Source organism: Petaurus breviceps, unplaced genomic scaffold, assembly GCF_028583685.1.
Source record: "Petaurus breviceps papuanus isolate PSGF00001 unplaced genomic scaffold, PetGlider_PUasm1.0 181, whole genome shotgun sequence".
In the NCBI taxonomy this organism is placed as follows: Eukaryota; Metazoa; Chordata; class Mammalia; order Diprotodontia; family Petauridae; genus Petaurus; species Petaurus breviceps.
In genome coordinates, this window is record NW_027185784.1 from 22,944,007 (window position 1) to 22,959,077 (window position 15,071).

Sequence of the window (15,071 nt, forward strand, 5' to 3'; positions counted from 1 at the left end):
CTTAGGAAGGATAAGGAGAAATGGGTCCTAAGCCCAAAACTGATTCTCTCATTTGAGAATGAAGAAAAGTGAAAACTGCAGCCTTGAAGTAAAAAGCAGTGGTGAGTAGCTGGTCTTGTCTGACCCTAGGTCATAAAGAGACAGAAAAGTTAAGGGGATACTGATACTATTATGGGCTCTGGATAGTGCGAAATCCAGTAGCACAAGGGAAAACTATCAGTTCGAGAGCAAATGTCCAAAAGTTGAGCAGTATAGCTCAGCAGGGACTAGACTTGAAACCTGGATAACTATGGAAAACACATTTGGTCAGAAAGGGGTGGGGAACCTGTGGCCTTCTAGGTCCAAGTTTTAGAGAACAAATTCTTTTATTAAGGGGATTTGTTCTGTGAAGTTTGGATTTAGTCAAAGGGCTGCACTTGAGGACCTAGAAGGCCAAATGTGGCCTTGAGGATACAGGTTCCCCACCCCTGGGCCAGATGAATAAAGGAACTTTGATTATGGTTAGCTGTGCATACTAAGAAAAAGCTCTAGAGCCTAGGCAAATAGAACATGGTAATACTGTTGGGCATAACTTTCAAACCAAGACTGCCCCTCATTACCATGGCCATATGAAAGGAAGGCAAAGTTGGAGGCAATGCAGGAAGGCAGAGAAAGGACCTGAAAGGGAGATTTAGAAAACAAAAGGGAGCCTTGTATGTATTTTACTGTAAAACAGAGGAACACTTTAAGAGTCTGAAGGAAACTACTGTGAACAGGCAGAGGCCTGTGGCAGAGGGTGACATGGTCCAAATTATGAACCAGGGGTTTCCATGAAGAACTAGCTGCCACATGTACAGCCACCCTCAACCTCCACTGTTGCTGCCATCCTTCACACCCACTGCGGACACCAGTCTGTACTTTGGGGGGGATACTAGGGATTACTATTTGTAATGACAGGAGAATGGTTGGAAAGTTAAAGAAAACTGAAGACTGTTTGAGTGTGAATGGAGGGTTTGGAGTTTGGAAAGAAGTTTAAGGGAGATTTTAAGTTTGGTGAGATAAGGATGTGAGAAATAGCATTATGTGGTCTTTCATTATGACATGGAAACTATAGTAATATATTTGCAACATGGAATTATTTGAGGAACACATACCAAGTCTGACCTTGGACAACATTCAGGAGTATAACTGAGTTGTTACGTGAGGAATATAAAATCCTCATGGACCATAAGAGAGGACTGAAAATATGAGACTGCCACTCTAAATCTTTGGAAGTAGACGAACTGAAAGTAGCAGGCCCTATAATGTAATAATAATGATTATTATAATGTGCCAGCAGTCCTTGGGAAAATTGAGATTCTGTATGATACGATTTGCACATTATAGATCCAGACGTGACTGAATCTTTACGCTTCTCATTTAAAGTGAGAGATGTGTTTCCTATTAGAATGATTGTGGTAAATCAGAATTTAATGCAAAAAGCATTTGCTATTTGACATTAAGGTGACATGGTTAAAAAAGTACATCAGGAAAACATGAAATGGTCTCAAGAGATTTATTAGCAGTGTGACTTTAAGCAAGTTAGTTAAGCTATCCGCCTTAGTTTCCTCATCTTAAAATAAAGTGAGTTAGTGATACAACCTACTTCCCAGGGTGTTTGTGAGGATCAAATGACATCATGATTGTAAAGCACATGGTAATCAACATATAAATGTTAGCTATTATTATACTATATAATTACTCTATACTGGTTTTTAAAAATTCAATTGGTATAGAAGACCAAAACTGATAGCTTTATTAAAAAAATTTCAGAAATGCATTGAAATGAACTGATACAATTTGATTGGCATAAAATTTTGTGTTATGCTTTGAAAATCTTTTAATATGGATAGTGTTAGATTATGAATTGAGCTGGCCCACATTTTTGAAAACTGTTATTTATTTAATTGGGTGTATTTTGCTTTTAAAATACATAACTTATTGTTTGAGGGGCCAAGTAGCAAAGACCTCTTAAACTGTCCTTATCTGTGAAGTTTTTAGGACATTCTATTCTGGAAGTCATAAAATCTTATCAGCCCTACTGACAGCACATTATAAAATTCTAAAGTAATGAAGTTTGAGACACTAGGACCCTCCCATTCAAAGTGCGGAAACTTAAGTTTGTTTATAGAAAATTGTGAATTTTATCTGATGGCTTATTTGGCTATCCCCTTATGAAAATTACAAAATTGTACCTGTTAATAATAAATAGCATGCATTGATGTTAACACCTTTCAGTCAACTTAGAGACTTCAGATGCAAAGATTTCATTTTTGCCTTAGGAGTCAATAGGCACTACAGATCCGAGGTACTGTAGTAAGTATTTTTCTGGGGTTGTGAGTCAACTATCATATATTTATTGCATGTGTGAATTTCCACAATGTGATTATTCTTTTTTTTTTTTTAAAGCAATTGGGGTTAAGTAACTTGCTCAAGGTTACACGGCCAGTTATTTCTGGGTGTGGTGCTGAGTATCTGAGCCCGGATTTGATCCAGGTCATCCCGACACTGGAGCCGGTGCTCTTACTCGCTGAGCCACCTGGCCGCCCCGGAAGCTAGGGTTTCTTCTCAACACTGGAGCCGGTACTCGCTGTGCTACCTGGCCACCCCAGTGTGATTATTCTTAATTTCTAAATGAGATGTCTTTTTATGTACTCCTTGTTAACTGTTGTTCCAACATGAGAAAAATAATTATAACCTAGCTGTGAGCTATGATTAGTGAAATCCTGATATTTGAGGTAAAATTTCTTGGGACTATAATTTGATATCGTTAGGAGTTTTGATTTCAGGTAAGACTGTCTGATTTGTCTTTAAGTCAATGGGAATGCCATCTGCTACCCAACAGGCATGTGGTCTGAACAGTTCTGTTGTTTGTCCTTCCTTCTGAAAGAGGACCATGACATCAGGAAGGTGATGAAAGTAGATTGTCTGTGCCTGGGAAAGTTGAGGAGATGACCTTGCATGGACAAAGGTAGGATCCCCTTAATTTCCTCATTATGCTATTTCCTTTCAATAGGAATGTTTCCCACTTGATTAATCTTCAGTCAGGCTATGATACCCTACAAATAATGGAAATTTGCTGTATGTTTGGCTGTTCCAAAAAGTTGACTATGACTCTTGCCTAAAATCAAACAGAACTAAGGATGCTTTACTCTGTAATACCCTGTTAAGTCATTCTATATACTTAGACTCAGGCCTGAAGGAAAATTCCTAATGTCGTTAGAACCATGTGCCTCCTTTTTCCTTTCACAGCAAACAGCTCTAATTATGGCAGGTAAAACCAAGTTTTTCTTATTTTTCTTTTCTTTTTTGCTTTTTTGGAGGGGCAACTGGGATTAAGTGACTTGCCCAAAGTTACATGGCTAGTAAGTGTTAAGTGTCTGACGCCAGATTTGAACTCAGGTCCTCCTGACTCCAGGGCCGGTGCTCTACTCACTGTGCCACCTAGCCACCCCTAAAATTAAGTTTTTCAAAAACAAACAAAAACTAAGTTTTTAATGTAATGAATCTTGTGTTGCAATACCCCAGTACCTCTGAATGACTATGATGGGATACAAAATAAGGCACCTTATTGGGCAGACTATTTTGATGTTCTGATAGCTTTGTTATTCATAAGACTAGATCTATAAGGTCTGAACTGGTTTTCAACACATGAACTAATTACTAGAAGGCCAGTCTGATTAGATTTCCTCAAGTTTTAATAAATTATACTGTCAGCAGAGGTGGGGCACTTGCAGCCTCAAGGTTACATGTGGCCCTCTGATTGAATCCAAAATTTACAGAATAAATCCCCTTAATACAAGGATTTATTCTCTAAAACCTGAACTCAACCAAAAGGCTGCATTCAAGAATCTAGAAGGCTATATATAGGTGGTCTCAAGGCTGCAGGTTTTCCATCTCTGACCTAGAGAATTTCTACCAGCAACCTGGAACCTGGAGATAGTTGAGGAAATACCTATGCAAACCTGCCCTGATCAATGCCAGATATTTGAGAGATGCATAAGATGTGCTTGCCAGATCACAGATGCTGCCAAAAGACTTGAAAACCGTAAAGTTACAGTTATATTGGATTTATTTATTCATCCTAATCTAATTTTGCTTGTTTTATTAGTTCTCTGTGTGTTATAGACTTGTTACCTATTTTGTAAGTTGTTTATCATATCTGCTTAGACTGACATTGATTTATACAGAGGCCCATTATGTGGTCTCTAGTTGTCTTTTCTGCCAACAGTTCAATTCCATGAGGAGTTTGAACCCTTTGAACACCTATAAATTGATTTTATTGAATTACCAAAGTCTATGAGCTACAGATATGTTTTTGTATGCTGAGTCACTGGGTAAAGGCCATTCTAGCAATACATGCCACAGCAAGAACAGTAAGGTGTCTGATCAAGTATATAATACTAAGATTCGGCTTGTCATATATTGCTGTGACCAAGAGCCAAGTGTTTTGGGATAACCCTGAGCCTAGACATCCCTTATCAACCACAATCATCAGGGGGAGTTGAGTGGCTAAAAATCTTAAGTTAAGACCCTTTTGGAAAATCTATGCCAGGAAACACAGTTAAAATGGTCTCAGTTCTCTTTCACAGGTCTGGAACAAGGCAGCCTTGTCACAAACTATGCCTTTCGAACAGTCAGTGAGTCCATTCTGGCCAATGTGTAGATCTCTAACTTCTAAAAGATTTCTAGTCTCTAGTTCTCCTTGGAATGGGTCTTTCCAGATCATGCTGACCAGTCCTACTGCCATCAAGGCTGTTGAGTGGATGACCTGAATATATCACTCTATGTAAAGCCTGCATGCCATGACTGACCTCAGCCCAGAAGAGGATGCAACCCGTCATCAGTCCCTGGACCCAGTTAGACTAAAAAGAGAACCAAATATCAATCAATGGTCTTTGGCTACCTATTTGACCCTAATAATTAGGAATTTATCCCTCACTGGTAACCTATCATGCATTTATTTTCCATGCTTTCTGCCCTGTTTTGCGCACTTGGGATTCAGGAAAGAGGCCAAAATACCAGCCACACCTTTAATTGAATTGTTAGATGTGTACCCTTTAAATTTGGGGGAAGGGATAGGTTTAGAAGTTCAGTCTTCATCTCTGAGTTAAATTTTAGTTGTTTTCTCTAGCAATCACTTCAATCAAAAGAAATCCAATATCTTGATACCTGTCCTTGTATAATCAGAGGAAATCTGATATTGATATCTATATACCATTTAATTATTCTTGCAAGTAGACTAAATGATAATGTATGAACATGTAGTTGTGATAACTGACATGTCATTTTATGTTACTTATAACAGATATTTACAGGCTTACCTCATTTTATTGTTACAGATAATGCATTTTTTTTTTTACCAAGTGAAGATTTGTGGCAACCCTGTGTCTAGTAAGTCTATCAGTGTCATTATTCCAAAAGCATGTGCTCATACTGTGTCTCTGTGTCACACTTCGGTAATTCTCATAATGTTTAAAACTTTTTCATTATTATGATGATCTATGATCAGTGATTTTTCATGTTACTCATGTAATTGTTTTGGGGTACTACAAACCATGCCCAAGTAAAATGGCGAACTTAACTGATAAATTTTGTGTTTGTTCTGACTGTTCCACTAACCAACTGTTTAATCATATCTCTCTCTCCTCAGGCCTCCCTACTCCCTGAGACACAACAATACTGATATCAGGGCCATTTCAAACCTACCTACAATGGTCTGTAAGTATTCAAGTGAAAGGAAGAATCAACTGATGTGGCAAATGCTTCATTGTTGTCTTATTTTAAGAAATTTAAGCCATCACAACCTTCAGCAACCACAACCCTTATCAATCAGCAGTTTTGGGTTTTTTTGCACAGAATACTTAACAGACTACAGTATAATGTGAACAGTATAAAGTAAACATAACTACTGTGTGTACTTGAAAACAAAAAATTCATGCTTTATTGCAATATTTATTTTATTGTGGCAGTCTGGAATTTAATCTGCAATATCTCAGAGGTATGTCTGTACCATGTTCAAGTGTAGGGTCCAATGTTACAACATATAATTTTCCAGGGCTGAAAATTTTTTTCTTGGGAGACTTTAGGGAGACAGTGAGGATTTTTTACTGGTAGAAACACAGGCCCAAAGTCAAGGGCTTTTTGCTTCTTTTGTTTCCGTTTAAATATATACATATAAAGATAGGAAAACAGGCCTGGAAGTTAGAGAAAAAAGATCATGCTTCCTTTAGTTTTTACTCTGGCTCAAATTCATCTGTGAACCAATCTTTGTGATTTTTTTCACCGTAAGTTATCTGGGACAATATAGATAAGACTTACTATCAGCACAGAATACTTCTGCCTCGCTTTTGTCCAACAGTCCTGATGATGACTAAAGAGTTGAAAATCTGCCCTTATCAAGAAGAGGCTTTCTAATCACTAAAAGAAGTAGTATCCTAGGAAATGCAAACTGAGATGAAGAGATGAATTTCAGAAGCTGGTCACAGAAAATAATGATGAGCAGAGTCCTTGAAACCACCAGGACAATGAATCTAGAAAAAACAGTGCAATAACAGCACCAGCAACAATGTCATCAGCCTAGCACAATCAGAGGCGTAAGCTACTCCTGCCACAAACGTTTTCTATGAGGTCCTAAAATGTCTCCTCATACATGTTCACAGAGAAACATGTGTTTCTCTACCTGTATGCATTTCATGTATACTCTCTGATCATATATGTTCTGAGTATAATCCTACCCACTGGTGGTGTAGTAATGGGGAATCCTTGGTCACTTTATTTGGCATGCTGTTTGTTTAAATGTCTCTCTGGGCAAAGGTTCACACATTGAAGGTGAGAGATCATGACTCTGAAGAGTTACAAGCATGCAGAATACCTTGTACCTGAGAGGCCCAAGTATGAGTGGAGGGTAATACCAAGTACAAGTATTTCCAAGGAAGGCAGAGCCAAGATGGTGGGGTTCAAGCTCCTCCCACAATTCCCCTCCAAACAATTTCAAATTAACGCCTAAACTCAATTTTTGGAGCAGGAGAGCCAACAAAAATATCAGGAGACATTTTTGCAGCCTAAGATAACTTAGGAGGTCCATAAGAAAAGTAACACCAGGGTAACACCAGCTGAAGGCCCACAGCACAGCTTTGTGAGTCAGCAGGAACAGAAGGAGCACTTTCAGAAGCTCTTAACCCAGAAATAGTAAGCGTATTGGACAACTAGTCAGAATGAGATTATAGGAAACCCTTTGGTGACACTGGGTGCAGCTGGCACTGACTGGCAACTCCACTGCCCATAAGTAGCTCTGGGTCACAGTTCCAGGGCAGAAAGGAGCACTTGCGATCACTCACAAGGGAGCAGGGGTTCTAAGGGCAAGAAGACCACTACTAGCACTTATGGATGCAAGAGAGCAGAGAACCTAGTCACAGACTGAGGGCCAAGAGAAACACATGTTTATGGCTGCAAGGGAGCATGGATCCTTCCTGGGTAAAGATCAGAGCAAAGTAAGATGGAGAGAAATACACAGTAATCATAACCGTGGCTGTGAATGGGATGAGTTCACCCATAAAATTGAAGCAGCTAACAAAATGGATTAGAAACCAGAACCCAACAATGTTATTTACAGGAGACATACTTGAAATAGAAAGACACACAAAGTTAAAATAAGCAGAATCTAATATTCTCCAGCTGAGGTAAAAAAAAAGGCAGGGGTAGCAATTACGATCTCAGACAAAGCAAAAACAAAAACACTCAAATTAAAAGAGATAATCAGGGACACTACATTTGACTAAAAGCTAGACAATGAGGTAGTATCAAAAATTTTACATCAAGTTTCTCTGATAAAGGCCTTATTGCTGTTCTTCAGGCATCTCAGTTTTATCTGTCTCTTTGTGACCCATTTGGGGTTTTCTTGGCAAGGATAATGGAGTGGTTTGTCATTTCCTTCTTCAGCTCATTTTACAGATGAAGAAATTGAGGCAAACAGGATCAAGTTGCTTGCCCAAGAGAAAACAGTCAGTAAGTGTCTGAGGTCAGATTTTCAACTCACAAAGATGAGTCTTCTTGACTTCAGGCCTGGCACTCTATACACTGTGCCACCTAGCTAAACACCTGAATTCTCATTTTGATTAAGTCAGATTTATAAAAATAAGTTCCATTCCCTAATTGACAAATGGTCAAAGGATATGAACAGTCATTTTTCAGAAGAAATAAAAGTTATCTATAGCCATATAAAAAAAAGCTCTAAATCACTACTGATTAGAGAAAGGCAAATTAAATCAACTGAGGTACCACCTCACACCTAATCAGAAATGACAAATGCTGGAAGGAATGAGGGAAAATAGGTGCCATAATGAATTGTTGGTGAGTTGTGAACAGTCCAACCATTCTGAAGAACAATCTGGAACTAGGCCTAAAAGGCTATAAAACTCTACCATACCCTTTGAGCCAATAATATCACTACTGTGATAAAACTGTGCCTCAAAGAAATAAAAAAAATCACCTCCAGAGAAAAAACTGATGAACTTTAAGTGCAAATAAAAGTATAATTTTCTCACTTTATTTTTTGCTTTTTTAAATGTGTGATATGGCTAATATGGAAATGTTTTTCGTGATTTGACATGTATAATTGATATCTTATTGTTTTTCCTCACTGTGGGGAGTAGGGATGGGAATAAAGAATCTGGAACTCAAAATTTAAAAAGGAAAAAATGTTAAAAAACTAATAATAAACTAACAAAACAAACTAAAAAGCCCTAGTATTCCCAACTAGTACGACTTACAAGTATTCCCTAGTACATCTTTCTTTTGTCTCCATGAGATTTGTAGTAGCACCATTAAAATCATGATAATTTTTTTTCCACAAGAAATTCCTCAGGGAAAAAAAGATAAAACAAAAACAAGAGGAAAAAGTTTCTTGTTTATGATTTTCCCATTTTTTTCTTTCCCTATCACTAGGCAGAAGTAGGTTAAGTCAGACATATTTCATAGTTGCAAACTATATTCAGTAATCCCAAAGCCCTCTCTTTGACTAATTCATGCACTAAAGAAATAACAAAAAAGCGTACCTTAGATGCTGTTTGTGGTTGGTTCAGCTCATCCCAGTGTGAAGGAAAATTGAAGGAAACGTTCCTGTTCTGCTCTCGGTGTTGGCTATGCATAAGTAAAAAGTAAGACTTGATTAGTCCTTGTAGTTTCTACCTTACACTCCAAAATTTTACCTCGCTAATAAGGATTTCCTGAGAGAACAGTGACTTTCATATGTATGTGTGCATACACATGTAACACACATGCATGTATTATATGTACACACGTGTGCACACACATGGCACCTCATTTTGTAACATATATAGTATCTTAATTTTATATACACACATATGTTCTATACACACACATGCACACAAAGTGCCAGATTCTCCCATTTCATTCATTTATCAAACAATTCTGTGATGCCAACAGTCTGTAAGGTATGGTGGAAACATAAAAAGAATAATGTCACAGACCAGAAAGACCTGTTAAATATGGCAAGTCTACAATCAATGCCATAGGGGAGGAATAACCAAGGCACTTTGCAGAAATGAATGAATGAAAAATCATTTATTAGGTTTTTACTATGTGCCAGATACTGTGCTAAGTGCTAGGGATATGAATTTGAAAGCCAGGTAGTCCACACTCCCTATGAGCTGACACGCTATTAAGGGTAAACAAGGTTGATCACAGCATTTCCATCACCCATTTCATCACCCCAGGGGACAGCCTTTTAGAATACTATATTCAAAGATCTCCCCTCTCTCACAGGAGACACTGCCAGCTCTTGTGTGATGTGAACTGTAGTTCCTTGACACTTGAACTGCTTCTTCCTGGAAGCTTGCAGTATTTTGTCTTTGATGTAGGAGCTCTGGATTTTAATTAAGACATTCCTCGAACTTTTTCTTTTGGAGTTCCTTTTAGAAAGGTATTGGTAGATTCAGTCTATCTTTACCCTCAGGTTCTAACAGAAATGTGCAGTTTTAATTGTTGACTTCTGAATATAGTGTCCAGGTTTAAAAAAAATAGTCATCATTTCAGAGAATCCTATGTGCTATTCACAGTCAGTGGGTTTCTATGGTTCTGGAGTAGAAGTAGTTTCTTGTTGCATTTCTTGATCATTATTCAGTTTAGTGTGGACTTTGGGGTTTTCCTAAAGTAGGTATAGAAATGGTGTGATTCCCATCCAGGCAGTCAGATCTGGCTGAAGTCCTTTCCTCCACTTACATCTGTGTATACTCCAGGGCTCTGTGTTTCTCTCTCTGTGTTCTCGTCAACTCCTATGGGGTTTAACTATACTTTCCATGCAGATGATTCTCAAATCTACACATCCAGCTCTAATCTCTCTCCTGAATTCTGGTCCTAAAACATAACCTTGGTCAAGTTCTCTAGACCTCAGTCTGTTTCTTTGTAAAATGAGAGATTTCTAACAGAGAGCCTATAAGGTTTCCTTGGCCACTAAATCTATGATCCTATTATCAGCAACTCCCTATAGGGCATTTCTTACTGCTGTCACTGGGGAATCTCACACTACATATATCTAAAACAGAACTTGTCTTTCCCTTCAGAATTGTCTCTCTTTCTAATTTCCCTATTTTTGTTTTTAGTTGCCCAGGTTTACAACCTCAGAGAAATCCTCACTTACCTCTCATATCCCGTCAACTGCCAAGAGTCAAATACTCCACCTATGCAACATCTTGAATGTCTCATTTTTTTTTTTTTGCACTCACACCACTATTTGAGTTCAGGCTCTCAATACCTCTGTCCAAGCCTACCGCGTGGTCTCCCAATTGGTTTCCTTGATTTTAGTTTCTCCCCTCTCCAATGCTTCCTCCACATGATTACATTAGGAATATTGATAGTCCTAAAGCAAAGGTCTGACTATATCATTCCCCTTTTCAAGAAGCTCCAGTGGTTCCCTCAAACATCTAGGTTAAAATACAGAACCCTTCATAAACTGTCTCCATGCTACCTTTCCAAGGTCATTACTCACTCTCCATTCCAACTCCACAAAGCTATTTGTTGTTCTTTGTATAGGACATTTGAACTCTCATTTCTGTGTCTTTATACAGGCTATCCTCTACACCTGATATGCACTCTCCTCCTTACTTACATTTCAGAGAATCTCTAGATTACTTCAAGCCTCTGTTTAAATACCACCTCCCATAGGAAGCCTGACTTGATTCTTTCAGTTGCTAGTGCCCTCACCATGGTAACCACATTGTATCTATTTTGCAGAGATTTTTAACTGAAGTTTCTATACACATACTGTTTCCACCAATAAGAGATAAATTCCTTGAAGGCAGGTAGTAATTTGTTGTCTTATTTTGTTTTTTTGAGGAGAAAAGGCAAGGCAATTGGGGTTAAGTGACTTGCTCGAAGTCACATAGCTAGTAAGTGTCAAGTGTCTGAGGACAAATTTGAACTCAGGACCTCCTGACTCTGGGGCTGGAGCTCTTTTCACTGGGTCATCTAGCTGCCCCTACTAATTTGTTTTAATTCTGTAATATCAAGGCTTTGAATAGAGCCTGTCACAAACAAAGTAGGCAAATGGAATAAATGCTTGAAGACAACTTGAAAATAAATTACAACCTTTCCTGGATTAGTTATCATGAATTCAACTGAGTTTTTATTGTACATCTTATGAGTTAATTGATGAGGGTCCCTGTAACCTATGCAAGTGCTGAATCAGATACTTACATTTCCTGTTTTTGAGTCCAGTACACAGTCACAGAGGACACAAATTTAGGCCGCCTTCGGACTTCCCTTTTAGTAAGAGAGACTATGTTTGTCTGGATCATTTCTTTAGAGAGAAAAAAAAAAGCTAGTCCAAAGTTAAAGTGGTTATTTCTATCGGAGCCACTATATATATTGCCCCAATAAGGAAGGATGGGGCTACCACATTTCCCTCTGCACAAAAAACTAATTCTCATGGATGGTGCTAAATCAACCAAAGATTGTATTCATCTGGGCTCCACTTCTCTTCATGTCCCTCTTTTTCTCACTCCGTTTCAGACCTTTTCTTTGAGTCATAGTTAAGTTTAGTCTTTGCCTTTTTGACAAATCTGCCTCATCCTAGGGCACCCATTAGAACAGAAGGATGCTACTGACCTGGGACTCAATCTGGCCTTCTCAATATCATAGCTTCTGCTGACTCATAACCTGCCTTGCTTTTGAATTAACTCTTAAATAAAGAGACACTAATTTATAAACCTTGGTCTATACTCCCCTCTTGTGCCACAAATAAATACATATGCTACATCCATAAATAAATCTAGGGATTATATGTTTGCATATATCCCCACCAATAATATTAATGAGTGACCTTTTTAATGTATTTAAATAGCTAATAATGTGCCAATAATATAATATGTGAGAAGGGAGAAATCTTTTGATAGGTAATTGTCACAGATGAAAATTTGTGTTCACCAATAGTATCCGTCTTTTTGAGAACACTGCAAAGAATCAGAGGAGTTAAACTTCTGGTCTAGAGCAAGGCTTCTTCAACCTTCTTGTGGATAAAAAAATCTTTGGCAATCTGGTAAAGTCAATGGACTTCCTCAGAGTAATGCTCTTAAATGCATAAATTAATTGCTTAATCCAAATTGTGTGGGGGAAAAATGTTTTTTAAAAAAAAGTTCAAGCTCTCTAAGTTAAGAAACTCTGGTCTAGAATCAGATGCACAGAGACAACTGTATTGTTCGTGAGAGATAGCCTGATAGGACTAATTCTACAGGCTACTCATCTAGCTACGTGTAGCAGTCTGGGCAACAGGCCTTCATCATTGGGCTAGTTTTTCCCAAATTGCCTGTTATGCCAATTTCTCTTAAGAAATCTTGGATTTCATTACAGGTTTCCTGTGGTAATCTTGGGCATGGTACAATCAGGACAATATAATCCATAAACGGGGTAAGCTGGGGGATTTCCCCAGCTACAGGAAAACTTTCTTCCACTTCGACTCTTGGAATAGAGGTGATGTCCCTGGGACATTATCTACATCACCCAGTTCCATGCGTTAGTTGATAGGAAGGCAGAGGAATGATGAAAGTTATCTCTGTGGTTATGTATATCTAAGAATCTTCTATTATTTTAACATGAATGGAGGGAATAAGCATTAATTAAGGACCTACCAAATACAAGGCACTGGGCTAGGCATTTCACAAATCTTTACTTGATTCTCACAACAACCCTGTGAAGTAAGGTGCTGTTACTATTCCTATTTCATAGCACAGAAAACTGAAGCAAACAGAGGTTAAATGACTTGCCCTGAATCACACAGCTAGGGCAAATCCCTTAACCTTGCTCTGAGGCAGGATTTGAACTCAGGTCTTCCAGATTCATTAAAGTCTTTCTGTTAGAGACTTTAAGAATACATTTCACAAGTCAAAAATGTTTTTAATGTAATCAACAAAAAGTAAACATAGCAATATCTTCTATTCTCTCTCAGTCACCAGTGTGACTATGAAGAGATATGTCATATCAATAATACTTTCAATTCATATTTAGATCAATTTCAAAGATTTCAGAAATTCATTTGAGTTTTCCAATGTTCACTCGAATCCCTCATTTTCATCCTTTCCTACTACCAAATAATATTTCATTATACTCATATGCCACATGACAAATGAGAAATTCAGAAACCCCTGGGAAGTTTTGTACGAACTGATGCAGAAAGTAGTAAACAGAAATAAAAGAACATTAAATTCATTGACAACAAGAACATGAAAAGATACCACAAAAGAAGCCTTACCTTTAAAGTTCAGTGTATATTTATGATGGCCTTCTGAAAATTCCACAAATTCCTCAGGACAGAGAAGAAAGAAGAACTCCAGCTCTACAGAAGTGAATTCTGAATTCCCCTGTTTGACATCATATGATGTGGGAAAAAAAAGAGTAATGAATGGGACTTTCAAAGAAACTATCACTATAATACTTGAGGTCATTTAAGTAAAACAAACAAGTAACTGTGTCTAATAATTTCCTTCAAGATTAGGCATGGGACCAAACTTTTTCTCTAGAAATCCTTCCCTGTGATGTCTTGGCACCTCCAGCAGAGACAGCACAGGCAGTAGCTTCAGTTGGTCAAGTCAGACCAAGCTGTCAAGTGATCAACAAAAGACATCATCGTTCAACTCTCCGAAAATAGATATACGTCTGGATGCTTGAGGAGTGCAAGAGACAAAACCAACAAAACCATGGAGCACAGACACCTAGGCTGTTAGGTAACCTAGTCATTAGAGCACAAAACTTAAAGAGTCAGGAAGACCTGAATTCAAGTCTTGACTCAGAGACCCTTATTGACTGCATAGTCCTGGGCAACTAGCTTATCCCATCTCGGCCTCAGCCAACAAGTATATATTAAGTAATTAAGATGAGTGCTAGGGAGAAAAGGAAAAAACAAAGTCCCTGCTCTCAAGAAACTCATATTCTATTGGAGAAGAAAATATAAACAGCAAGGTCCATACAAAATACATAGGATAAATAAGAGGGAATCTAAGAGGGAAGGCACTAAAGGTGGGGAGAAGGAAGACCAGAGCCTCAGTTTCCTCTTCTGGATAATAGGTATAATAACAGCAACCTTCCAGAGAGGTTGTGAGGGTCAGATGAGATAACATGTTAGATCGTTGGTCAAGTGCTCTATCAAGGCTAGCTCGTATTAGGGGGGAATTGTGCTCCAAGCCACACAAAAGCAGAGGCCCCAGGCACCCCAGAACACCACAACTGTATTGTGACTATGGGTCCCTGTCTGGCTTCCTCCTCTCACATTCTCAGTCCAAAGATCTGGCTAGGGACTGTGTTAAGTGCATTCAGTAATTGACCAATGCATGAATTAATGCTAAAAGCTTCAGGGATGTCTTTTCCAATTCATAATGAAATATTAACACTTTAACATGCAGACCTTTCACATAAAGCTCTATGGGGGCACCTCACTGGAGGGGTTGGTGGAAGACAACAGACAAAGCTACAAAATCCCATTGGAAGTAGTGGTCCTGGAGCCATCATGGCCCCCTTTCCCTACTCCCCTATGATAAGAAAGC

The 15,071-nt window shown here is 38.4% G+C and overlaps 1 protein-coding gene across 4 annotated transcripts in view; it reads right to left on the bottom strand.

The window, feature by feature from the left end:
* ZC3HAV1 (zinc finger CCCH-type containing, antiviral 1) overlaps window positions 1-15,071 on the bottom strand; it is a 106,391-nt gene that overhangs the window by 42,491 nt on the left and 48,829 nt on the right. For 3 of the 4 annotated variants that reach the window (XM_069087323.1, XM_069087321.1, XM_069087324.1), the window contains exons 9-11: window positions 13,784-13,892; window positions 11,734-11,857; window positions 9,075-9,159 (exon numbers count right to left, since the gene is read on the bottom strand). In XM_069087323.1, coding sequence (XP_068943424.1) covers window positions 9,075-9,159; window positions 11,734-11,857; window positions 13,784-13,892 — 318 coding nt within the window. The remainder of the gene's footprint in view (window positions 1-9,074; window positions 9,160-11,733; window positions 11,858-13,783; window positions 13,893-15,071) is intronic. The other variant, XM_069087322.1, reaches the window with a different exon arrangement.